Source organism: Podarcis vaucheri (assembly GCF_965113315.1).
Source record: "Podarcis vaucheri genome assembly, chromosome: 14".
Lineage (NCBI taxonomy): Eukaryota > Metazoa > Chordata > Lepidosauria > Squamata > Lacertidae > Podarcis > Podarcis vaucheri.
In genome coordinates this window covers 15,888,837-15,916,157 of record NC_138752.1, presented here as the reverse complement: position 1 = coordinate 15,916,157, position 27,321 = coordinate 15,888,837, and the positions used below count along the sequence as shown (strand labels likewise).

Sequence of the window (27,321 nt, the reverse complement as noted above, 5' to 3'; positions counted from 1 at the left end):
AGCACCAACAGCCATTTCTTAGGGCAAATCCACACCACATTTAAAGCATGGGAACTGTAGTTTCCTCTCACAGAACTACAATTCCCAACACCTTCAACAACACAGAGTTCCCAAGTTTCTTTGTGGGACGTCATTTGCTTTAAATGCATGGTTAGATAGCAAGCAGAAGTTGAGAGCTAACTTTATCCTATGGGGGTTGGGGGGGCTCTGATTTGACTTTGAAACTCCCTGCTGAGATAACTCGTCTAGTTCTCTTGTTGATATTCTTCTACCAGAAGGCAAAAACCCTCTTTATTTAAACAGGTGTTTGGCCCATCGAGCTGATTGTTTTTTCCTGCTTCGCTGTGTTTTAATCCATTTTTAATTTAATTATGTTTTTAACAGGCTGCTCTTTTAAATCTGCTACAACTTGCTTTTTTATATGGTTTTTATTATGATATTGCCTATTTCTTAAGTGGATTGGTCATTTTCTGTTCTGGACACCAGTAACTGACGTGTTATAAACTTAGCTCTGCAATTCACATAATACAAGCATGTCTTACAAACATGTTTGGATAAAGTTGTGCCACATTATTACTGTGGTAGCAGCACTGTGTTAATATAGGTACCAGGGTAAGTGTCCAAGCCCTCTAAGCATAGAACTAGTAACTTCTTAAACCTATTACCACCCTCTTGTTTTTCAAATTGTCAGCTGAAAAGTAAAATAAAACCCCACCACCATTCCAACTGTCAGTTATCCTACTTTTCCTTCAAGGAGCTTGAGGTGACACATGAGGTTCTCTTCTCTCTCTGTTTCATCCTCACAGTAACCCCGTGAAATGGGTTAGGCTGAGAGATTATGACTAGTCAAAGGTCAACCACAGAGCTTTTTGGCTGTGTGGAGATTTGAACCCTGGTATCCCAGGTCCCAGTCCAATCCCCTAACCACTACATCACACTGGCTCACTCCATAATAATAATAATAATAATAATAATAATAATAATAATAATAATTTATTATTTATACCCCGCCCATCTGGCTGGGTTTCCCCAGCCACTCTGGGCGGCTTCCAACAAAATATTAAAATACAGTAGTCTGTCAAACATTAAAAGCTTCCCTAACCAGGGCTGCCTTCAGATGTCTTCTAAAAGTCTGGTAGTTGTTTTTCTCTTTGACATCTGGTGGGAGGGCGTTCAGGTATACAGGACCGAGGCCGTTTAGGGCTTTAAAGGTCAGCACCAACACTTCAAATTGTGCCCGGAAACGTACTAGGAGCCAATGTAGGTCTTTCAGGACCGGTGTTATGTGGTCTCGGCGGCCGCTTCTAGTCCATGCTCCTTTCAATTCCATGCTCTAACTTAAACATTCCCTATAGTGGTGCGCAATGTTGTTGAACTCCAGTTCCCACAATCCTGGCCACTGCCCATCCTTGCTGAGACTGATGCGAGTTGGGAGCTGGGAACATCTGGAGGTTCCCCATGTGGCAATCTCCTCCCCTGCCCTTTTAAACCCAGGCCCACCCAAACATGGTCAAACCTGTTGGAAGCCAAAATCAAATAAGTAGGAGGTCTATTGTGATCCACCAATACTAGAGCAATACAAATAGTGCTCTGTGCATGAGAGAGAGACAGAGAGAAGCTGTTGGGTCACTTTGTGTGCCTTGTTTTGTTTCGCTAAGAGGCTTTATACCTTTATGCTGTTTAAAGAGGATAAGAGAAGTTTCGCCACGCCACATGTATTTGTCCTGCTGGAAGGATTTAAAACAATACCGATACTGTTCTTGGACACTGTTACGCCCTCAGATGTATTTATGATATTGACAAGAGAGGTGTTTAACAGTCAGCCTTCCATGAGAGAGATTTTCTAGTATTAAGAACAAAAGACTTCCATGAGAGAGATTTTCTAGTATTAAGAACAAAAGAAGAGCATAAAGGCCATTTACTCTAGCACCCTGCCACCACAAAGTAGGTGTGCAAAGTGTGGCCAGTCCAGTAAATTGCCCGTGTGAAAGCAGCCAAAATGGCACGTGTTTTCTCTTTAGGAAACTCCCTGGTTCCACGACTGCCCAAAATAAATGGGTTTGAGTAATCCAGTTACATTTGCAGTTTGGGAATATGCTTGGAAGGCTGCACATAGCAAATGGATATAAATTTACAAGGTGACAGTGGGAATTGAGAAAGTATGGATATTTCATAATGACAGAGTTTACGAGTTATGTAAGGATGCAAGAAGGGAGACAAAAAAAAATACAGTCTTTTTGCAGAACTGGAATAGGTTTGTAGAAGATTAGCATAATAAGGCACACAATTCATGAGGTATAAAGTTTTTTATTTGACCTGCTGTAACAATAAATATGAATATGAGCAATATTCACCAAATATGAAGTTATTATACCATGAACAGAGCTGTTGTATTGTAGTAAACTTGAATGATGTGTGTGTGTGTGAGAGAGAGAGAGAGAGAGAGAGAGAGAGAGAGAGAGAGAGAGAACTGGAATATGTGTGTGTGATTAAAAAATGCTTAATCCATCCCTGTTAATCAGGATTATGTATATTTCAAACTACTTTCCCCCTCCCAGGTCCTGAGATGTTTTATATGCCACATAATGAGTGCCTCTTATCTGGTCTATAGAAAAAACTATAGAGAAATCTCCAATGTTTGTGTGATTCCCCACCCCCTCTCTTTCTTTTAGCTCCTCCAATGTAAAGAAATGGGAAACGGAACTGCACAGTCTTAGGGAGAGCAATGCCAGACTGACTTCTGCACTCCAAGAATCTGCAGCCAGCATAGAACACTGGAAGAAGCAGTTTTCCATCTGCAAAGATGAGAACGATCAACTTAGGAGCAAGGTATTGAATGCAGCAAATTGAAACGGTGGTGCTTTACTAATTTTATTAGTCAGAAAACATGCCAGTGTGCTGTAAGGATTAGATGAGGAGTGAGGAAACTTCTCCAACCCTCAGGGCTGCATTTCCTTTTGGGAAACCTTCTCTTCTGAATGATGGTTTGGGCAATTTGCAGAGGCAAAGCTTCAGTGGTACCCTGGACAGCTCCAGGCAGGGCTCAGGGCGAAGGCTCCAGAAGAGGAGAGCTAAGATGTTGCTCCAGCAGCAGCAGCAGCAGCAGCTGCTAGTCAGGGGTGCGGATTGAGGAGGGGTCATGTCCAAAGGAGGAGCCCATGGACCTGAGAGCCACCATCTCTGGATTGGAGTATTGGACAAGAACTGCAGGGTTCTGAGGGTTCCTTGGGAAGAGAGGTTTATTGTTAAACCATTCAGGGAACTACAGTGGAACCTCTAGTTATGTACCGCTCTGGATACGTAACTTTCGGGTTACGAACGCGTCAAACCCAGAAGTGCCACGCACGCGCATGGGCAGAAGCACTCAATTGCGCCGTGTGCATGTGCAGAAGTGGCGCTTCTGCCAATGGACTTTTCGGGTTGCAGACAGACCCCCGGAACGAATTTCATTCGTATCCGGAGTGTCCACTGTATAGCTCTGTGAGAAGAACAGGGGTCTTAAGCATTTGTGGTAGCAAATAAATTGGTTCTTACTCCGGGATGAATATTTTAGTATCTATACTTAATAGCTAGCCTATGGATCCTGGTCCATAACACACCTTGGAGGTAGATCCATTTACTTCACTGCATTGGCAACTTGCATTGGCAACTTGCAAAAATTAAATTTGAGAACTTAAAATGCATTTTAGGCAATATAGAAATCCTGGTGCTCCTTCATGTGTACCTAGCTGTGCTGAGTTGCCCTGGGATAGTCCAAAAATTGCTGGAGGGAAAGGTCAAGGAACAATCATTCCTGTCTACTAAAAACTGCTTTGCCCAATATTAGATGTACCGGATGTAAATGTCAGGGGAGAATAACAAAAAGGTGTAAACTTTGGAGCAGTCCAGGAATAGTAGTGTGCACTGCCACTAAATAATATGGTGCGGTATTTCACTGTTACCATATTTTTCGCTCTATGAGACGCACCAGACCATAAGACGCACCTAGTTCGTGGAGGAGAGAAAAAAAATATTCTGAATCTCAGAAGCCAGAACAGCAAGAGGGATCACTGCACAGTGAAAGCAGCGATCCCTCTTGCTCTTTCTGGCTTCTGGGATAGCTGCGCAGCCTGCATTCGCTTCATAAGACGCACACACATTTCCCCTTACTTTTCAGGAGGGAAAAAGTGAGTCTTATAGAGCAAAAAATACGGCAATAGGCCCACACACTCCTGGCAGAAGTTTATTGACAGCAGGGTTTTTTGGTTTCCATCAATGCTACTTGTAGCAAGAATCCCACAACACTGAACTTGATTTGTGGGGAAAGGCAGCTTTGCTCAGTGCTGGGAGAACTATGCAGAAATGAGTTCTTTTTTCCTTCATAAGGACCTGTACCTTGAACACACTGGCTGCATTTGGATGATTGCATCTTGGCTTCATAAGCTGGCCTATACACAAGCCTTTTTGCTGTGGTTGCAGCCTCTTTGCTTCTCCCTCCAAAGCACATTCAAAGAACACTGTTTCCCTCAAAGAATTCTGGGTGTTGTAGTTTATCCCTCAGAGTTACAATTTCTAGCAACCCTTAACAAACAAGTGCTTTAAATTAGTCTCTAGCTGTTTTTGGACTACAGCTCTTATCATCCCTAGCTAGGTCAGGGATGAAGGGAATTATAGTCCAAAAAACAGCTGGAGACCCAAGTTTGGTAAAAACTCTGCTCTAGGCCTTCCCCAGCCCCTTCAGCAACCTGCTGCTATCTCCTAATTTTCCTGCAACGTTTCCATTATTTAAAAATGTGAAAAGCAAATGATAAGTATTTGTAGTGGATTGGGAACTCAGACTGGCTCCTTTCAACCCTTCTTTAAGATTGACGAACTGGAAGAGCAGTGCAATGAAATAGATAAGGAGAGAGAACGAAATGCGCAGCTGAGCAGGCGCCTGCAGGAATTGGAAACGGAGCTGCAAGACAAGGAGCTGGTATGTAAAACAAAGAATGGTAATGAAGTGCTTAAAGCTGCGGACATGCAGCCACAACATCTTTGGGGAATCAGTCCGCTTCCACAGTACTTGTGAAACAAAAACATAAAAAAACCCTAATGCAGATTACTTTAGAAGCTGAGCAAGCCCTGGAGGCTTTGGGCACAACGACATGACTGATGCTCCGGAAAATGCCATGGGTTCCTAGCAAAACATTAGGCTTTTGTGCTCTGTCTGTTTTACCTTGGGACCTTATTCTCATTTTTTGTGTGTGTGTTCTGTTTTAATGCAGTAACAAAAGCTGGACAAATTTTTAAGTTGGGTAGAATGGTTTTTGTTTTCTAAGTGAGCCGGCTGAGCCCTCCTGGGGAAGCTGGAAGGGTTAGATCAGTGTTTCCCAACCGGTGTTCCGCGGCACACTAGTGTGCCGCGAGATGTTGCCTGGAGGGAGGCGGGCGAGTCCAAAAAAGGTTGGGAAACACTGCTCTAACACACGCCAGCCGGGGTCTGCCTCCGCGTTGCATCAGCTTCCTCGCTCTCGGCGCTCTGCTTGCCAGCCTGGTGGCCTCTGCCCCGCCCCGAGACTGGAAGGGAGGGGCGGGGCTTCCACTGCGGCTGCGGTTCTGGCTCTTTCGACTCATTCCTCCTCCGAGTGGGCTTGAAAGAGCGGCCGATGGATGAATCGGCTGGCGACCCTGAAGCCTTGTGCAAAGTAGAGGAGGCGGAGAAGCGACGGCAGGGAGCTTAGGCGCCGCATCCGGCTCATTGCGGGAAGTCAAGATGGCGGCGGGTAAGTGTGGGAAGCAGCTTTTTCCCTCCGCCGCCCCCCTCTCACCGGGAATAAAGGGGGCCCCGCTGAGGGGTGACGTTGTAGAACGCAGAGTTCTTATTTTGGGAAGGTTTGAGGGGTCGGACTAAGCGGGTTGGGGGCTGGTCTGGGCTTCCGCTCCCTCCCCTCCCCACGGAGTGTACCTGCGGTGCAAGGAGGCGCTCTGAGCCACTGCTCTGGGAAAGGAAGGAGGGCGAGGCGGCCTGGCCAAGTGCAGGGGAGACCCGTAGTGGGGAGCAGGGGGAGGAGGAGGCACCGAGGAATGGAGGCGGGGGAGACTCCCTCGCTTTGCAGAAACTGCAAAAAACGAGGCAGGAATTGGGTTTGTTTTTGTAGCTCAGGACGTGCTTCGCTTCTGGTGTGCCTAAGGCGGCCGCCCCAATTCTCCCCTAGCCCGTCTTTCCAGGTGCTGCCCCCCCCTCCACAAAGGGCCATAGAACTGTAGAGTTGGCAGTGGTCCCAAGGGTCATCTAGTCTTAAGTTTCTCTTTCAAAAAGAAAACGTGGGTTAAAGCGGCGACGCCGCCCCCCACTCACTTTCCTGCTCTGGCTTCCCTAACAGTTTTCCGAGTTGCGTCACTGGATCCAGCCCCCTTTTCCACAGGTGACACGGGGCTGGAGGGAGGGAAAGAGGGCTTTACGTCGCGCACAAAGGCAGCCTCCTAGAAGCGCTCTGGGCCGGCGCCGTTTCGCCGAAGGCGCCGGAGGACCCCCACCCTCAGCTCCTTCAGAAAGGACTGGAGCGGAATAGCCCTTTCTCTTCTTCCCCAACCCTTGTCGTTGGAGGAGTCCCTCAGTCCCTCGCTTTGCTGCCTCCCCCCCATACCCCCAAAGCTTGGAGGTTCCCCGGCAAGGGGGAGGGGGAAAAATTGAAACTTACACTTTCGTGCGTCCCTCCCGGCGTGACGCTGCGCGCTGACGTCACGGGGCTGTAATGGTGGTGTGCCTCGAGATTTTTTTCATCAAACAAGTGTGCCTTTGCCCAAAAAAGGTTGGGAAACACTGGGTTAGATAACCCACAGGGGCAGGTAGAAGTGATGGTTGGTACCCTTCTTAAGGTACGCGTATACTGCAAGCTTCGTCCAAAAAACCCTGGGGATTTGTCCTTTGAGAAATGTGTGAGGAAGGTGTTTTTCTTCTACGCAGAGGAAACCAGAGAGACACAGTGTGATACAGCGATTAGAGCAGGGGTCAGCAAACTTACTGCGCCTCGGGCCAGTGTCTCCAGTGCCGATCATGCGGAGAGCAGGGAAGCACGTGCACACACTATTTCCGGCACACTTCTGGGTCGGAGGAGCACCGGAAATAGCTTGTGCGCATGTGCACGGGCCTCCTCGGACCCAGATGTGCACCGGAAATAACGTGCATGTGCAAATAACCCTTGCTCATGCTCACAAGCTATTTCCAGTGCTCCTCCGACCTGGAAGTGGGCAGCAGCACAGCGCCGGTAAGAGCGGGCGGCAGGGGTCGCTGCGGGCTGGATAAATGAGTCCCTCGGGCCTTATTCGGCCCCCAGGCCTTAGTTTGGATTTAATATCCCACTTTATAACTACCCTAAGGAGTCTCAAAGTGGCTAACATTCTCCTTTCCCTTCCTCCCCCACAACAAACACTCTGTGAGGTGAGTGAGGCTGAGAGACTTCAGAGAAGTGTGACTAGCTGAAAGTCACCCAGCAGCTGCATGTGGAGGAGCGAGGAACTGAACCCGGTTCACCAGATTACGAGTCCACTGCTTTTAACCACTACACCACACTGGCTCTCTGGACTAGAGTGTCGAACTAGGTATCCAGTAGACCAAATCACCACTTGGCCTTGAAGCTCACTGGGTGGTCTTGGGGCAGTCACTGGCGTCTCAGCCTAACGTACCTCATAGAGTTGTCAAGCTATTCCAATCCAACAGTTACCCAGTGTTGGAAGACATTTGTATAGATCTCTTGAAAGCTGTTGCACATTGTATTAAGTCTACACCAAAATTTCCTGCTTGGTTTCAACTCCATCTGCTCGATACAAGGGACAAAACAAAAGGAGCATAGAATTGTAGAGTTGGAAGGGATCCCAAGGGCCAACCCCCTGCAACACAGGGATCACACCTAAGGAATCCCTGAGAAGATGGTCATCCAGCTGCTGCTTCAAAACCTCCTATGAAGAAGAGTTGACCACTTTCTGAGGCAGTTTGTTCCACTGTCAAGTAACTCTTACAATCAGAAAGTTCTTCCTAAAGTTTAGTTGGAATCACCCTCCTGGTAATTTTAATCCACTGGTTCAGGTTCTGCCCTCCGGAGCAGGAGAAAACAAGCTTCCCCCATCTTCCATGTGACAGCCCTTTAGATATTTGAAGATGGCTATCCTTTCACCTCTCAGTCTTGTCTTCTAAACATACCCAACTCCCTCAACTGTTCCTCATAAGGCTTGGTTTCCAGCCACTTTATCATCTTGGCCACTCTCCTCTGCATATGTTTCCCCTTGTCAATATCCTAGATCAGTTGGTAGCGCATAGAGAGCCAGTGTGGTGTAGTGGTTACGAGCAGTGGACTCGTAATCTGGTGAACTGGGTTTGCATCTCTGCTCCTCCACATGCAGCTGCTGGGTGACCTTGGGCCAGTCACACATCTTTGAAGTCTCTCAGCTCCACTCACCTCACAGAGTGTTTGTTGTGGGGGAGGAAGGGAAAGGAGAATGTTAGCCACTTTGAGACTCCTTCGGGTAATGATAAAGTGGGATATCAAATCCAATCTCCTCCTCCTCCTCCTCCTCCTCCTCCTCTTCTTCTTCTTCTTCTTCTTCTTCTTCTTCTTCTTCTTCTTCTTCTTCTTCATAGACTAGATGACCCTTGTGGTCCCTTCCAACTCTACAGTCCTTAAACTGTGGTGCCCAGAACTAGACTCAGCATTCCAGGTGTGGCTTGACCAAGGCAGAATAGAGCAGGGACACGGGTGGCACTGTGGTCTAAACCTCTTGGGCTTGCCGATTAGAAGGTTGGCAGTTTGAATCCGTGCAACAGGGTGAGCTCCCGTTGCTCTGTCCCAGCTTCTGCCAACCTAGCACTTTGAAAGCACACCAGTGCACGTAGATAAATAGGTACCACTGCAGTGGGAAGGTAAATGCTGTTTCGATGCTCTTTGGTTTCCGTCACGGTGTTCCGTTGTGCCAGAAGTGGTTTAGTCCTGCTGGCCACATGACCCGGAAAGCTGTCTGTGGACAAACGCCGGCTCCCTCAGCCTGAAAGCGAGATAAGCACCGCAACCCCATAGTCGCCTTTGACTGGACTTAACTGTCCAGGGGTCCTTTACCTTTTACCTTACTCCAGGTGCGGCTTGACCAAGGCAGAATAGAGCAGTACTAAAAGATATTACCCTTTTCTGTGCTGAAACAAGGCCTAAGCTGGATGCAAGGCATGGCTCATGCTAGGGGCAAGTCAAGGCAAGGTAGGGCAGTGCTTGTCCTGTACTCTAGGAATCCAGAACTCTGCTACAGTGCCACATCCTCAGACCAGAGAGGCTCTGGCTGTACAGGCTCATTGGGAAGCAGCGCTTCAGAGGCTGTCCCTGTGTGACCTTCCCCTTCTTGTTCTGACTACTCGACTCTTCCTCACCTGCAGAAGAGGAACCTGACTCCTGGTCCCTGACAGACAATTGCATTGTACTGAATTAACAGCTGTCTGGAAAACTTGTTGGGGCTGTCTCAGATCTATTCCTTCTTGTTTCCCCACCCGCCTCTCCCTGCTTTCAGCAGCTGCAGCTCGGAGGAAGATTGACATCTTAGGATAATGGTGACACAGCGCAAAACACACATACAAAAAAAACCTTCTTGTTGTAGCATGCATATATTCATTGAACTGGAATAAGGGATTAAGGTGGCTTGATGGGGCCAAGGCAGAGACACAAATAGAGTTTAGTTTTGGAATTTAAAGGTAAAAGGTAAAGGGACCTCTGACCATTAGGTCCAGTCGTGGCCGACTCTGGGGTTGCGACGCTCATCTCGCTTTATTGGCCGAGGGAGCCGGCGTACAGCTTCCGGGTCATGTGGTCAGCATGACTAAGCCACTTCTGGCGAACCAGAGCCGCGCACAGAAATGCCGTTTATGTTCCCACCAGAGTGGTACCTATTTATCTACTTGCACTTTGACGTGCTTTCGAACTGCTAGGTTGGCAGGAGCAAGGACCAAGCAACAGGAGATCACCCCATCGCGGGGATTCGAACCGGCGACCTTCTGATCAGCAAGTCCTAGGTTCTGTGGTTTAACCCACAGCGCCACCAACGTCGCTTTTTGGAATTTGCACACACACACAAAAAAAGCCCAATTAGTTTCTGGGTTCAGTTCAGCTTGGTACCACAAAACCTTAAGGACCCCCCATCCACCTTATAAACCAGCCCAGACCCTGCAACACAGGCAGGCAGTCCATGAAGCAGTCTGAAGCAAGCTGTGAGAGGGCATCACCCTGAGAGGAGGAGGAGCAGAAGCCACTGCTAATAGCTGGGGCTGCACCTCCTGTCACCTCTCCACCAGCAGCAGTGCCACCACTCCCCACACCATCATGCTTCCCCCCCCCCCGCACAGGTGGAGCTGGCCGCTCATAGCTGCCAACTTTTCCCTTTTATTGCGAGGAATCCTATTCAGAATAAGGGAATTTCCTTTAAGAAAAGGGAAAGGTTGACAGCTATGAGCTGGCGCCCTGCTGCTACCTTCTGACTCTTGCCACTGCTGGGCACCTAGTGGTTGGCTCCCAGGTCTTGCCACTGCCAGGCACTCATTGCTCCTCAATGCTTTCCACCTCCACAACCCTGGAGGCTGCAGCAGCATGCTCAAGTGGCAACTCCTCTATTTGCTCCTGGGCCACTCTCTTCCTCCTGCTCACCCTCTTCGAGTTCACCTGGGGTAGAGGAGCACAGCAGCAGGGTCGAGCAGGAGGGGGCAAGTACGCGGCAGTGGGAAGAGGGGCAGGAGGTGGGGATCACAGCCAGGGTTTTCGCCTCTAGTGGCAAAACATCCTGGGCCACCCCTGCCTTGCGGTCTTCATCTGAGGCTCTCCTCTGTGGACCCTGCGCAAGGGGGGGTGTAGGGGGTGGCTACACAAGAATGAATAATTCATATATTAGAAAGTTAAAACGTTTTGCACTCACGCCAACTCATTTTTATTTTATTTTATCACAACCCTAAGCATTTATCTGACTCCCAAGAATCCAAGCTATTTTGTTCTTCATTAAATTATCAACACACACACACACACAGTTACACCTACACATAAAAATTCATATTACACAAGGTGGGAAGGGGGGAAATGGATTGAGGTAGTAATAAACAGAGACCTACAGCAAGTGATTAAGTGACAAAGACTTTTCTGGCTCAGAATAGTAGGGGTGATTCATCCTTGGACAGACATTCTGCAAAACATGCAAAAATGGGAATTGCTGGGGGAGGGAATTCTCCACCTCCAGCACCCAAGGGTCCAAGCTGCTGCAGTTTTGGTGTACACCACTGACTGTCAATGCTGTGAGTTTTGCTTGTGCCCACCACCTGCTTGGAAGAGTGTGGACTGATTCCAGGACCCCAGTTTCCTCAACCAATTATCCTCACTGTCTTAAGTGGACAGCGACAACCATCTTTTTGGAAGGGGCAACTCTCCTATGCTGTAGGGGGGCGTACATCTTGCTGCTGCTGCTTGCCAAGGTTTCCAAGTTGCAATTAAAATTTAAAATATTTACATCTGCCTTGCTGTTCTGTCATTCTTCCTTGGCCTTCCAGTGTTCCTCTAAATATGAGGTTTTCAGAGGTGCTCCTTACGTGCAGTTTCACACTGAGCAGAGTGCACACTGGGCTTGTCTTGCAAAGCCAAGAATAGCTTGTGTCTGGGTTGTTTTGTGGCTGCTCGTGTAATAAGAGCACACAGCCTGGAAGTTGGGGCAGCCCTCCACAGCAAGTGAGAAAGAAGTCTGTAATATTAATGAGCCCATTTTCCGGCTGAGTGGGAGTACTGAAAGTTACAAAATACTGCTCTTTGTGAATGCTATTACCAGCGCAAAGGGCCAGGGTTAGAAAGCATGACATTTTTTCTTTGGGAAAAGCTGCTGGGAGATGTCTTAAAGGTAAAGGTAAAGGGAGCCTTGACCATTAGGTCCAGTTGACTCTGGACTCTAGGGTTGCGGTGCTCATCTCGCTTTATTGGCTGAGGGAGCCGGCGTACAGCTTCCAGTTCATGCGGCCAGCATGACTAAGCCGCTTCTGGCGAACCAGGGCAGTTTGCCTTCCTGCCGGAGTGGTACCTATTTATCTACTTGCACTTTGACGTGCTTTCGAACTGCTAGGTTGGCAACAGGAGCTCACCCCATCGCAGGGATTCGAACCGCCAACCTTCTGATCGGCAAGTCCTAGGCTCTGTGGTTTAACTCACAGTGCCACCCATGTCCCTGGGAGATGTCTTAAAATCCATCAAAATCCATCGCTCTAAACAATTTCCTTGTGCTTGGGGGCTCTTTTAACAAGCCTGACTGTTGAGTGTGTTAGCAATATCATCCCTGAAAAGAGCTTTGGCATACGTATTGTTTGCATCACCTTGAGCCAATAAGGAACATTAAGGGCGAAAATCGAACAGACCCTATTTGTACACAAAATGAGTTCATTCTGCAGCCATAGCAATTCCAAATTGCTGCCCCCTTAATTCCAAGAGGTATGGGTCAGGTGACCTGGCCAAATTTGACCATCAACACAGGATTTGTGTTCCCATGCTCCCTCGTTCCCCTTCATGGTTGCAGTTCCTATAGTTTCGTATAAAAACCAAATCCAATAAATTTTGTTTTGCACAAACTATAGCTTGCTTCCAAAGCAGGACTGGAAATCTTGTTTAAATGCTGTTTTCCAATACTGCTTTAGGGACAAACTTTGTACAGTGCAAATCAGGAAGCGAAGAGTGTAAAGGAGGAAGTATGTGTTGAAGTATTTACACATGCACATCATAGTTTGGTGATGATATCTGAATTGGGGTGTGTTGTTTCCTTTATCATTTTTTACAATAAAAAAATCTCAAAGTAACTTGAGAAAAATAAAATACAACTCATAAAAGCTATTCAAAGGCTGAAAAGAAAAGGGGGGGAAAAAGAAAAATACAGAATACATAAAATGCCCATCTAGCAGTATGTTAATAAGGATCAAGGAGGGAGGATATTAGGTTTACAGCGTGTTACAATCTAAGAGAAAATGTTATGAAAATGCTCTGTCGGTGGCCAAACTGGCCAAAATGTATAAGAATAGATCTGAAACTTGTTGGAGATATAAAAAGGGGAGTGGTTCATATATGCATATGTGGTGGGAATGTGAAAAAAATCAGAGCGTTCTGGGACATTGTATATAATGAATTTTAAAAGATACTCAAATTCCCATTCACAAAAAGAGCAGAGGCCTTCTTATTAGGGATAACGTCAGCTGAAATCAAGAAAGAAGTAAGACCACTCTTTATGTACACAACATCTGCAGCCAGAATTCTGGTCGCAATGAATTGGAAGAGTGAAATTACACCTACAAAGTCAGAATGGCAGGTAAAAATGACAGACTACATCCAATTGGCAATAATGATGGGGAGAGTTAGAGGGTACTCAATGCAGAGGGTGAATAAAGAATGGATAGTATTAAACGAATACTTGAAAAACTACGATAGCAAAAATCTCCTGGCAGACCTCGAATGATTCTTGCAATGTATAGATAATAAACTAAACAATGTTTCTCTGAAGGAAATTAAGGAAACAAAGTACAATAACACGATACTGTGTAAAAAATAGCAAATGAAATTCAGTTTTTTGAGAACAATTGGAAGTTTATTTTATCTTTATTATTTATTCTTCTTCTCTATTTTTCATTATATTTTTCTTTTTTCCGTGTAGTGTATGTGCATAAATTGTAATATGGTAAATTGCTGTGTAAATATGTGATGAATGTTTAATAAATATTTATTTTTAAAAATATTTAGAAAATAAAATTTAAAATAAAATAATAAGGGCCAAGCCCACTAAAAGGTAAGCGCCACCATAGAAGGAAGCATTAATTAACTAATGACTTGGGAAAACAGAAAGGTCTTAGCCTGGTGAATAAGAACTGCCAGAGATAGCACCAAGCACATCTCCCTGCCTGGAAGAGCATTCCACAGACAGTAGTCACTACTGTTACACTCTGACCCCTTGCACACATACGTGAAATGAGTGTAAATGGGGAGCAGCCCCAGAAGTGGGGGGAGAGGCCTGAAGAGCCTCAACAAAGTCCTACTGTGCCTCTTGCTCGTGAGGAGACCCTCCCCGGAACCCGAAGGGGATGTCCTCTTTGGGGAGGGAGGGTCTCAGTGAGCCAGAGACTTGTTGAGGCTGTGCTCAGTAAAGCCCCGCTAAGTCCCTCTACCTATCCGGGTTGCGTGAGCCGGAGGCGCAGTGGACATTCCTGCTAGCAGCTGCTATGTGGGAAAACGCAGCAGCTATCGCTGTTGCTTTTATGCGCATCAGCTGTTATCTGGGAGGCTGAGCAAAGCCCCGCTGTGCCTCTGGCTCACATGGAGACCTTCCTAGGAGCCCAACGAGGACACCCCCTTCAGGCTTCAGGGAGAGTCTCCTTGCAAGCTGGAGACACAGTAGGACTTCGTCAAGCCTTTGCAGGCCTCTCCCCCAACCTCTGGGTTTCTGGGGCTGTTTGTATGCACAGTCGCATGTGAATTAAATGTGCATAAATTGAGGGGCAGGGAATGCCTGTATATATTTCTGAAGGCTGGGTAATGTGTATATGGCTGATGCTGATTTTTTTTAAGTTTTATTATCTGGTTGAAATTCGTAACCTTTATATTTTTGTGTTACTTTCTCTAGGAAATAGAGGATCTTCGGAAACAGGGTGAAATCATACCAGAGTTGATGACAGAATGTGAAACAGTCTCTGAGAAATTGCAGGTATGAATGGTTATTCAGTATGTATTTTCAGTTTTAAAAGGAAAATTATACTTCACTTAAGACCTATAGCCAGAATGTTTATGTTGGGGAAACTGAAGCGTATGATTCATGCTGGATGATGATGGCGCAGGTAGAGATGTGAAGGTGTTGGAAAAACGATTTCCTCTTAACTTTTACCCAGTTTTCCCTCTTGGTCCTCTACTCCTCTGGGGTCATGTCAGGATAATGCTGCTTGCTCGCTTGGAGAGCCAAGCAGTAGGGAAGTAGCCACAGCGTTTTCCCTTCCATTCATGAATGCAAGTTACTTTAGTGCAGGTATAATCATAACACAGATGGAAAATACTAAGACACCTTAACTGCTCAGGCCAACAGTACAATAATGGCTTAGTGCAATGCTGTCTTCGCAGGACCTGTCAATGAATGAGTGCTCTAGTAGGAGGGAGAAGTGGACTCCCTGATCACAGGTCTCTAAAAGTCACCCTGAGAATGGACCTCCATGTTTTGTGTTCCTTATGTCCATAAAATAAAAGAGCTAGAGAAATGGGCGTAGCTAAGATTTTCCCAGTAGTGATGTATGGAAGTGAGAGCTGGACCATAAAGAAGGCTGATCGCCGAAGAATTGATGCTTTTGAATTATGGTGCTGGAGGAAACTCTTGAGAGTCCCATGGACTGCAAGAAGATCAAACCTCTCCATTCTGAAGGAAATCAGCCCTGAGTGCTCACTGGAAGGACAGATCCTGAAGCTCAGGCTCCAATACTTTGGCCACCTCATGAGAAGAGAAGACCCCCCGGACAAGACCCTGATGTTGGGAAAGATGGAGGGCACAAGGAGAAGGGACGACAGAGGACGAGATGGTTGGACAGTGTTCTCGAAGCCACCAGCATGAGTTTGACCCAACTGCGGGAGGCAGTGGAAGACAGGAGGGCCTGGCGTGCTCTGGTCCATGGGGTCACGAAGAGTCGGACACGACTAAACAACTAAACAACAACAACAAGGATTTATTTGGGAGGGAGGCAGGCTTTATGTTAGGTGTGGCAGAACTGAGTAATCTGTGATGCAATTGGTCAGTTAAATATTTTTATTTATTTACTTTATTTATTTAGGGGGGCAGCTGTCCCCCTGCACTCCTGGCTACACCCATGGCTGGAGACATATTTTTCAATAAAAGCAGTATGTTCAGGGAGGGGCCTGGATTACTCAAGGGATAAGAGAGCCTTCGGTGCTAAAGTCCTAGTTGCTATCCTGTGCTGCTGGCACTCCACCGACTTACCCTTCTTCTGCCTTGGAAGCTCAAGCCTGTAGAAGGTGTACCCTGTTTCACAATTTAGGAACGGCTTCATCTGTAAATCTTTCATCTCAACCCATGCATCATGAATTTGTTGAGGAGCGGCAACATGGGACTCTATCCTCTGGGGCAAAGCATTTCAAGTACAGTGGTACCTCGGTTTACGTACACTTCAGCTTACATATGCTTCAGGTTACAGACTCCGCTAACCCAGAAATAGTACCTCAGGTTAAGAACTTTGCTTCAGGATGAGAACAGAAATCGTGCTCCGGTGGCACGGCAGCAGCTGGAGGCCCCATTAGCTAAAGTGGTGCTTCAGGTTAAGAACAGTTTCAGGTTAAGAACGGACCTGCAGAACGAATTAAATACTTAACCTGAGGTACCACTGTACAGGCTTATATTGATGGTGTAAACTCCATTGCTAGGGAACTTAAAGATGATGATGATGATGATGATGATGATTCTAGCTGTCTTCCTACACATTCAGCCAGGGAGACTCCAGATATTTCTTTTTCTTACTTTTTTAAAAAAAATGACATTGAGTTCCAGAATGAAACAATATCAGTTCCCAGGCGCTGTTTTGTCAGGTTGTATTTGTGGACGGGTGAACCAGGACCCAAACCAACTTCAGATAATGTTTAGAACAAATTCTGAAGCGCTAGCAATGGCAGTAATATATGCAGAGCAGGGCACATAAATTCCAGCCAAGAGCTGCCCAAAGTGACCTCATTCAAGGCAAAGCATCTCTTCCGCATCCTTCTGTGAAGCAGTCAGAATAAAATAATAGCCTTTCCCCTGACAGAGTTTGCTTGCAGGTAGGTTTGCAATGGACACAATAAATAAGAGATGCAGCAATGGGGCAGGTGTGGGGAGGGACTTTGCTCTTTCTGTTATTGTTGAGACATTAATGCATTATTTTTTTTTAAGGCTGCTGAGAAAAGGAATAAAGACCTGGAAGAGAAAGTCAGAGCTCTAAGGACAGAGGTGGAAGAGAGCAAACACAGACAAAACAACCTTAAGACTGAGTTACAGACTTTTTTAGACGTACTAGATGGAAAGATTGATGAATTGCATGACTTCCGGCAAGGACTATCTAAACTGGGAGTTGATAACTAGGGAATAGCAACATATATCTTTTTGTAAACTAACATTTGGTGGGTGTGCATTTTAATCCTAAATGTCTGTTCCACAAAAAAAATAACCAGAGTATTCTTGTTTGCAATGTGATTTGTACATAGAATTTAAAGATTTAATGGTTCTCTCCCCCACTACCCATTCTTCCTTTTCTTTCTTTCTTTCCAAAAATTGTTGTTGACTTTTCTTTTTTAAGGTAGAGCTTTGTTTATCTTGCTGCTTCTGGACTTGGAGGGTTTGTGAACAGGTGGGGAAGGGTTCTTGCCTCAGGAAAATCGAACTAGACCTACCTTAAAATGAATATGCATTCGTTGTTGCAGGGAAATTTCTATCTTAAGGGCTGCTGCAACCATAGAAACAGGAAGCGAGCCTTTTCCTAATCTTGATTATCAAGCCCTTGCAGTTTTATTTGTGTGTGTGTGTAACAGACCACAGTGAAGATGAGAGGAGATGCTTGCAATTTGTCCATGGGCTTGAAAAAGAGAAGTGCACTTGGGAGCAGCCATTGGCAGGTAGAGAAATATTCTTTTAGTAGATGCTCATGGCCTTAGGATCAAATTGTGACGCCTCATTTGAAGAATTCAGTGGTGGCTTTTTATTTAATAAAAAAAAATACCCACGAGGCCTTTTCATACAGAATTTGCCATGTTCAACAATGTGCATTTGAAATCGGTGTAGAAATCACAATGTGTGGCCCTTTGCACTTCTGGTAGCATGGACGTGGAGGTAGTTACCCAAAGTTGGTTGGCGGTTTCCAAGCCTTTGAGGGTGTTTAGAAATGCAGGTGTTGTACATTAGCCATCTGAGTGCCGGAGAAATGGGCACTGTTCCTAGGAACCAGGGTCAGTTCACTCCCGGAGCAAAGGATGTTAAGTAGGGAGCCTCTGGCCCAGGAGTCAAATGCCTCTCCAGCTGTCCCTTGGAAGTTCTCCAACACCACATCCCTTGCTGGTCCTGCTTTGTACCACAAGTGTTTTTGCCTGGCTGGAATTTGCCCTTGAACTCTGGCAATGCCTTTTGCTTCTCCGGATGGAGAACAGAGCAGGCTGTGTGAGCGTGCATAGGCGTGTTATACAGAGGTAATATTAACGTTCTTTGCTCCATCCACTGGCATGTGGCCCTTGGGCTGGAACAGGTTTCCCATCCCTGATGTAAGCAGTTGGCCCTACAAGTTGCTGCTCCTAGCACTGGCTGGCAGCACCATTTTTACATTCAGGATACAGGTATTTGTTTTAAAACCATTTATGTTCCACCTCTTCACCCAGAGAAACCTCAGACATTGGTTGCAACAAAGACTTTAAACCAGGCGTCAGCAAACTTTTTCAGCAGGGGGCCGGTCCACTGTCCCTCAGATCTTGTGCGGGGCCGGATTATATTTTGAAGAAGAAGAAAAATGAACGGATTCCTATGCCCCACAAATAACCCAGAGATGCATTTTAAATAAAAAGGCACATTCTGCTCATGTAAAAAACACACAGATTCCCAGACTGTCCACGGGCCGGATTAAGAAGGCGATTGGGCTGGATCTGGCCCCCTGGCCTTAGTTTGCCTACCTATGCTTTAAACCATCGTAAGGATTTAAAGAGCCTGTTTGAATAAAAGTATCAGTGACATGGAAATAAAGGTGGAAGCAAGACAAAGGAGCAGGTAAATTATAAATAAACGGTTCTGAATTTCTCAGTTGTTGCCAAAAGTCTAGGCAACAAGGGGGAAATGTGGTTAATTGGTGCCGTGCTGGCTATGAGGTTGGTGCCTGATATAAAGATATTAGATGCAGCAGCAACCAGGCACGTACTGGAGGGGAGGGGAATGGAAGAGTTGTTGCAGACAGTGGCACTGGTTGCAACTGGGTTTTAGAATGAAGTCTCCATCCAAGAGTCCTCAATCCAAGAGTTCAGTGGCGTGTCTTCAAGCTAAGCATCAAGACACATGGCCACCTAAAAAGGAACAACCTGGGACATCAACCCACCTTGAAGGTTTCTGCTCTGCCCCCAAAGACCTGCTCTTTAATTCCAGATGAATCAAGGCTGGCAATGGTCACATCTGGGATGAAACGAGAAAGTCGTTTTCACATGCTCCAAAACACTCCCGTTAGCGCCTTCAGCTTCTTTCAGGGCTGAGCCCTTGGAATTACAAAAACCAGAGTCGTATCTCAGACTAAGCTCTGTACGAACCTTCCCAATCTTGTGCCTTCTACATGTTTGGGGCTACGTCTTCCATCACCCTGGCCATGCTAGCTGGGACGGATGGGAATTGTCTAAAACTTCTAGAGGGCACTGGGGAAGGCTGCTGACACAAATGTCTGTCAGCTACTGAGACTGTATCACACTGGAAAACACTTTTTAGTCATGCCCGTTATGGATCTTAGTACTGGTAGTTACCCGAACTCAGCTCCTTTGCCTGCCATACAGATGTGTGAAAGCTCAAAGATGCCCTGCCTAACAGCAAACTACCTCCTCTTCCATTTTTCTGTCCTGTGTGTTAAGCGCCTGCAGCTTCTAACTGCTTTTAAAACTGCAGGAGGGAGTTCAACTCATCATTCACAGTGCTCTCTCCTTTTGTGTCTGCCATTGCATGGGTGTGTGATTCAATTTTCTCTGCTCTTAATATAAAAAGCCACCTTCTTATTGAAAAAGCGTTGGACATAAAGCTCTCATTTTGGACTGTGTGACTCTCCCATTTCCTCGTAAGGTCAAAGTATGAAGAGGGCATTTGGCAAAAGCTTCTTAGCTGATGAAACCTGATCCACTGCCAAAACAGTTAGCTTATTCTTTCTGCTGATATATATGCATATCTATATTGCAGTGTGCCATGGGGTTTTATGGTGGTGACAGAGTCCGTGATTGCTTGAGATTTTGCCTAATGTCGTGGTGGATGGTGGGGAGCAGAGAGAGGAGTCTGGCTGCCATTGGGTGAGCTTCTCAGATTCTAGAGAGGCAAGGTTAGCAGATGGGCCTAGGGAAGGAGGTTCAGAGTAGTGAGTGGTCCACAGAGAGGTGCGAGGCACAAGGATCTGAATGCACAAGCAGAGTTAACAAGACAGATCTGAAATAGCAAGCCAAGCATTTGGCTGCACCCAAAGCAAACAGCTCTCCTTAATTTTTGCTTCCTTTGGCTCTTGAGAGCAAAGCCATCTGCTCACCAGTAAACCTTTCCCACTGAACTCCTTGGAACCAAATTTCCTGCCCCCTCGCCCACCCCATGCCTCTAATCTGATTTCTCGCTGCTTTGAGCCTCCGCCTAACCTACTTTTTCCTTCTTCCACAATTCACAGGCTCCTGATCCAAGATCACAAGTATTATCTGTGTAGATGCCGGTGAAGGGCTGGGTTCAGAGCTTCTCTTTCAGGTCAGAACCAGGTGACTTAGGTGTGTTAGGCTGAGCTGAAGCCGTGATGAGGAGCATGTGGGCAGCACAGGCCAAGGCCAACAGGGTGACAGGACTGGCCTTCTGTGCTATGTCCCCTTCTTTGGCAATTGAAACACGGAGGCAGTTCTTTGCCAGGAGCAAAGTCTTTGACATTTTAGAACTGAAAACAGGCTTCTATAAAACCTACAGCTGCCATAAATGACACCAAGGCTGCCTTGTATTTTATTTTTTTACAAAAATCATTTAAAGGCCTGTGTTTTTACACCCCAGCCCCTTCCTTAGCCTACCATCTGCTGCACTGGTTTTGTGTAGTGGTGAGTTGGCCAGGAGAGATGGCACGTTGGTTGTGCTATTAAGTTGGCTACCTCTGTCTTCCCAGAAAGTGGGGCCGTCCTAGCAGTAGTCAGAAGATTTCAAGATGTTGATCATAGATATTTTCTCCTCTTTTGAAGTGACCACAAACCAGACCACAAACCCACCAGGGTAAAGTGGGGCTTAGAACCATTGCTCATTGGAAGAGGGCATGCAATGATTTCAACTTCAGTGCCCAGCATTTGCACTTAAAAAGGGTCAAGCAGCAGGTTATGGTAACAACCACTCTCCCCTGGGGAACCTGGAGAATTGTCAGTTGCATTCAGTCAGCCACTATTGGCTAAATGAACAAATATTCTGATATAATAAGGCTGCATCTTCCTGTACCCCGAATCTGGCTCCTAAAGCAATTTGGGGAGCCTCAGGTGCTGCTGCCATATTCAATGCTTGCTCCCAATTTAAAAAATGGCAAAAGGGTCCATACTAGCATTGTGTTTCCCTGAGGACTTTGCATGGCATGCCTGGAGATGTGTAAGAAATTTGATTCAGTTCATATTTGAATGTGAATGAAGCTACATAATTTGCACTATCCAAATACATAAATTGAAACACAGTCATCTTTTGGAATGTACGCGTTTCCGAATTTTGCAATGCTGCTCTACAGCCAAGTAATGGGTACAAAGAACGAATATACCAGGGTAAAGTGAAAATAATGATGTATACAAAAAAAATATAATATTTGGGGAAATTGCTTTGCAAAAATGTGCATTTTATGGGAAACTGCATACAAGTATATGTACATATTAAGAGAGATTTGCACTAAAATGCTGGTGAATTTTCATAAGCAAGTGCATTTCTCAAACTGATGTGGAGAACTGGACTTAAGACTGGATAAACAAGAAATTCAGAGTTACCAAAATTCAGAGGAACCTAGTCATGCCTCAGCAGATTTATTTGCATAACTGAATGGATTTCTAACCAGACTTTCAGGGTGCATTGCCCTCACAAGATAGTTTGCAGAATAAATTTAAAGTGCATAAAGTGAGCATAATAACCAATGGTCAACAAATACAATACAATTGGCATTGCAATGTCATGAATTTTAAACCAACAACAAACTTTTCCCAAGCACAGCGTAAACAAAGGTAGGCTGGAATCAAAATGCCAAAGAGCTGCTTTCACACATAGCATTACTTCATGCGTTGCACGGTACCAGTTAGTTCCATTTGGACCACCACCAGTGTGGCTAAGCAAGGGCCCATTTGGTTCAGCAACATGGAGCCCAGATCAAAGGCAGTAGAGAGGAAGAGGTCAAAGCATCTCCACAGTTGGAATCGGTGTGGACCATCCAAGCCTGTGAGACATCTGGAGCCTGAATGCTGAAGACACCCAGCACGTAAAGGTAAAGGGACCCCTGACCGTTAGGTCCAGTCATGGCCGACTCTCATCTCGCTTTATTGGCCGAGGGAACCAGTGTACAGTTTCTGGGTCATGTGGCCAGCAGGACTAAGCCGCTTCTGGCGAACCAGAGCAGCGCACAGAAATGCTGTTTACCTTCCCGCCGGAGTGGTACCTGTTTATCTACTTTGACATGCTTTCAAACTGCTAGGTTGGCAGGAGCGGGGACTGAGCAATGGGAGCTCACCCCATCGCAGGGATTCGAACCATCGACCTTCTGATCGGCAAGCCCTAGGCTCTGTGGTTTAACCCATAGCGCCACCCGCGTCCACCCATCATCGCCAGTCTTCAAAACCACACCTAAGAGCACCCGGGTTAGATAAGCTAGGGAGATTGTTGGGGAGCAGGTTATACCCACAAAATACTCATTCTGTTCTTGCTACATTATCCTCAATTACAAGCCCCGAAACCCAAAACCTGATATGTCTGGTACCCTGGTCAGGAAAGTGAAACTTTTGACAGTTCTCTCATCCAGGATTAACCCCTTGGTGGCTGTCAACTCTCCATTTAATGATCTGGCACTCCAAAGCACCATCTTCAGACCAGGGGGGTGGGCTAGCAATTTTGAAGAAGTTACTGTCTGAAATACTGAATGCTATGTTCAGTAGTAATAAGATACCTTGAGTCAAAAAGGGTACTATATATAAGGTATCTATTAAAGAACGCTGGCGTTGTATTCAAGGCTCGCCTTGCTCAGTGTAGACCCACTGAAGTTAATAGACATGACTAACTTAGGTTCATTCATTTCAGTGGGTTTACTCTGAGTAGGCCTTAGTTGGCCACAACCCTCTGCAAATATGCTTGATATTAATATGTATACTGTATTCTGTTGGTGGAAGAAGTGTTGAATGGAGTTTGTAGAATGGCTAGCCAGTATGACATTTTACTGTGATAAAATGAAAAGGTGGAAATGAACTTTTAGAACATCAAGGTGCCTATATATGCATATAAAGTTTATGTGCATATTTGTAAACGATTGATTGATTGATTACTATATTGCTTCTTTCTATTGCTTTGGCTTCTTATACCCCTAGTCTTAAGGACGCTGAGCCAGTCTGTAGGTAAATCACATGGTTCTTTGGACTGTACCATTTCACATGAGGGTGTGTTTGTGTGAAGGCTGCTTTTACTATGGGAAAGGACCCAAATGGGGATAGTCGCGCCAGCTGTGGTTTTGAAATGGAACTACCCCCAAAGCTCTGTACTATGTGTTTCATCTGTACATGTAGATTATTCTAATTACCTGGATGCAACTTTCCATCGATTCCAGTGGTGCTTTCACAAAAGTGTGCTTGCAATCATAACCTGAAGGCCGCTTCATGTAAATTGCTGGACTGGGGCAAAAGATGAATTTCTGGGATCTGTTAGTAACCCATTCTAATGATGTCAACCTTACCACTTAGTGGAAATCATGCAGACACACCCCTCTTTTAAGGAATGAAAATATATCTTGTGGGAAACTGGTGCACAATAACAAGTTCAGTTTGCAATAATCATTATTTACTTATTTATATGCTGCTTATAAGCCAACATGGCTTCTAAGTGGAGCATGTAGCCATCTGCAGTCTTGTAACTTGTTACAGTGCAACCAGAGTAGCTGGATGGAGGTGTGCTGATGACTTGAGATAACTGTTGGCATTTATATATGTAGCTCTTCCTGAGGTGTTCAATGCGCTTCATGTAACATCACCAGAGTAATACTTGCAACAACCTTAGGAGGGAGGTTAGTATTGCTTTCCACCTATTGTGGAAGGAGGAAAGGTAAAGGTAAAGGGACCCCTGACCATTTGGTCCAGTTGTGACCGACTGGGGTTGCAGCGCTCATCTTGCCTTATTGGCCGTGGGAGCCGGCGTACAGCTTCCGGGTCATGTGGCCAGCAGGACTAAGACGCTTCTGGCGAACCAGAGCAGAGCACGGAAACGCCGTTTACCTTCCCGCTGCTAGGTTGGCAGGAGCTGGGACAAAGCAATGGGAGCCCACCCCTTTGCGAGGATTCGAACCGCTGACCTTCTGATCGGCAAATCCTAGGCTCTGTGGTTTAACCCAGCTGCATTTAAATCCAAGGGTGCTTCTGCAACCATAGCTCATGCTTTGTGACAAAGCTTTGACACCGGCACTGTACAGTACACAGCATAGATGTGGCCACCTGGCCTTTGTAGCATTTGGAAGCATTGATAGCAAGTTCGTATCAGGTGCCATAATTGAATGGATTTGTCCCAGTGTGGTAGGACCAGATACCTTAACTGGGCATTTGCACTGCATACAGACAGGGCCAGCTCCATCATTGGGGAGCTGTCCCATGGGCCCTGAAGCCTTTGCCTTGGAGATTCACAGCCGCCATCTTGGATTTCTGACAATGCCACAGAAGTTGAGTCATTTAACGGCATTGTGGGGAGAACTGGCTGCCATCACAAATAGCGAAACTCCCAGGGACAAATTATCCTAGCAGGTCTCAAAAAGCTCTTTGCTTGAGACTTTAGAAGGCTGCTGGTCTGGATGAGCATCATATGCTTCAACTTTTCAACTTTTGGTTTGACTCTTGTAGTGGCAACAAGCAGTGGGTTGGAAGATTTTGGATTCCTGTAGTGATTCTGGGCCAGGGGTCTGCAACCCGCGGTTCCGGAGCCGCATGTGGCTCTTTTACACCTTTGCCGCGGCTCCGGGGCGGATACTAGCGAGGGGAGGGGGCGCATTGTGCGCCCCGACACTCCCCACTGTGGCGGGCGCTGTACTGGCTGTGACATCACATGGGGGCAGTACGTGCGTTAGTCACGCACCGTCCCGACGTCACCTTCCCGCCCGCCCGCCCGCTACATTGTAAGGGGCATGTACGCTGGTCACTGCATTGAAAGGGGGCATGTACGCTGGTCACTGTTTTGAAGGGGAGTGAAGAACACACACACACACACAAAAAGGTAACTTGTTAATTTAACGTTTATTTCTATGAGGAGGAGTAATTCTGAGGGGTCAAACAAAGAAATAATAAAAAAGTGACAAAAAAGTTATTTTTATAATGACGAGTTTTGCGGCTCCCAGTTTTTTTTCCTTCGGAAACGGGTCCAAGTGGCTCTTTTTGTCTTAAAGGTTGCAGACCCCTGTTCTGGGCTATTGAAGCTGTTATTACCTTAAATGGATCTGGAATGTGAGGCCATGATTCTAAGCACAATTCCTTCGAAGTATATTTCATTTTAACATCATAACCATGATCCCATACAATCCTGAGTTTGACTTATTTTGAGCATGGCGCACAGGTCTGCCCCCATGGCATTTAGGAAACCTAGTGTGAGTTATTAAAATGTTTTGAGTTAAAATGTATCTGGGCAGTTAAGGGAATTAACTTGTGTTTTCTGTTTTCTAATACCGGCTAGCAATAATTTTATTTTAGCCATATGCCAACCAAGAAGAAATATTGTCCCCCTAAAAAGGTACAAATTGATATCCTAAGTCTTGCACAATTGTTTTCAATTTGATGTGTGCAGAGAGAGGGGGAGGTTAGTTGACAATACTAGAAAAAGGCATTTTGAATTTATTATGCTACAGATTGTGATACATTCTGAAATTGAATGTTGATGTACAGAGCACTTTTAAGAACTGAAATATATTCTTCCCTTGTAGTTAACAAATACGAGAGTATTTTAGTGCGATATTGCTATACCAAATGTTCTAAAAGTAAGATGAGCCTTTAGTAATTTGCAATATGTTCTCATGGTTCCAAGTAAGGTTTAGTGAAAGATGAATTAACTGATTATAAGAGTGTGGGAAAACATTGCAGTGATTAAACTGTATATTTTTATCCAGATATAAAATATGATTAATCAACCTGAAGATATTATTGTAGGTTGATTGGTGTGAAATTATCTTTTACCTTGTTACTTGTCTGCTGTGAACAAGTCCCCTTCCTCCATGTCACTGAATATTCAGCAAACATTGATATGTGGAATCTCTTCTAGTAGCAGTAAATGATGGTTTTTTTAATATATATATTTGGAAAAGCAAAACATTTTTCTTTTATGAATTTTCTGTAATTTTTATCTGATTTTACTGTATTATAGAGTCATTTATGTCATATATTTAAGTTTTTAAAAAACCAACAATACAAAGTTCTGTCCTGACTCGATAAACTTCCGGTTTTCTGAATTACACTTTCTTGTTGCTTTGTGTTCTACTTGGGAGAGTTCCCTCTGCCCTTCAAATAAAAGTCAACCTGGATTTGAATGTATGCAGAGCACTTTAATTGAGCAAGACCACTGCTGTTGATCCCCCAGTGTGCTGTTTGAAATAAACAGCGCCTTCGGGGAAAAGAGCAACACAGGTGTGTGTGTGTGTGTGTGTGTGTGTGTGTGTGTGTGTGTGTGTTTGGCATAGATTTTGAGTGGGTAAAATGTTATGGGAAGGGAAGTGGCTCCAATGTGGATTAAAACCCTGTTTGGTGGATATTTCAGGGGACGGGGAGACAGTGAGCCAGTGTGGTGTAGTGGTTAAGAGCGGTAGTCACGTAATCTGGGGAACCGGGTTCGTGTCTCCGCTCCTCCACATGCAGCTGCTGGGTGACCTTGGGCCAGTCACACTTCTCTGAAGTCTCTCAGCCTCACTCACCTCACCGAGTGTTTGTTGTGGGGGAGGAAGGGAAAGGAGAATGTTAGCCGCTTTGAGACTCCTGAAGGGGAGTGAAAGGCGGGATATCAAATCCAAACTCTTCTTCTTCTTCTTCTTCTTCTTCTTCTTCTTCTTCTTCTTCTTCTTCTTCTTCTTCTTCTTCTTCTTAGCACGCTTTTAAAAATGGGTGGCATATCACATGTGATTTAGTCCCACCTGAACATAGCAACAGTCTGGTATCCCCAGCCCTAATTCGCCATTTCCCTTCCCATAGTTGCATAGCGGTTTGACTTCACCCCCAGAGGCGCAGTGCATTGTCTCTCGAGACAGACATATGCTAACAACAGACGCCACTCTATTCCCCCCCACACACACATATTTTATTTATTTGCATTTCAAATACAATTCAAAATTGTAATATCTTCTATTTCTTTCAAAGATACAGTCACACCTCATGTTATGTCCAC

General features: G+C 45.6%; 1 protein-coding gene across 1 annotated transcript in view; it reads left to right on the top strand.

The window, feature by feature from the left end:
- HOMER2 (homer scaffold protein 2) overlaps window positions 1-26,473 on the top strand; it is a 102,360-nt gene extending 75,887 nt beyond the window's left edge. The window contains exons 6-10 of the mRNA XM_082198732.1: window positions 2,673-2,829; window positions 4,844-4,954; window positions 14,617-14,697; window positions 16,912-24,840; window positions 25,350-26,473. Of these exons, the coding sequence (XP_082054858.1) occupies window positions 2,673-2,829; window positions 4,844-4,954; window positions 14,617-14,697; window positions 16,912-17,100 (538 nt within the window). The 3' untranslated portion in view covers window positions 17,101-24,840; window positions 25,350-26,473. The remainder of the gene's footprint in view (window positions 1-2,672; window positions 2,830-4,843; window positions 4,955-14,616; window positions 14,698-16,911; window positions 24,841-25,349) is intronic.
- The last annotated feature ends 848 nt before the right edge of the window (window positions 26,474-27,321 follow it).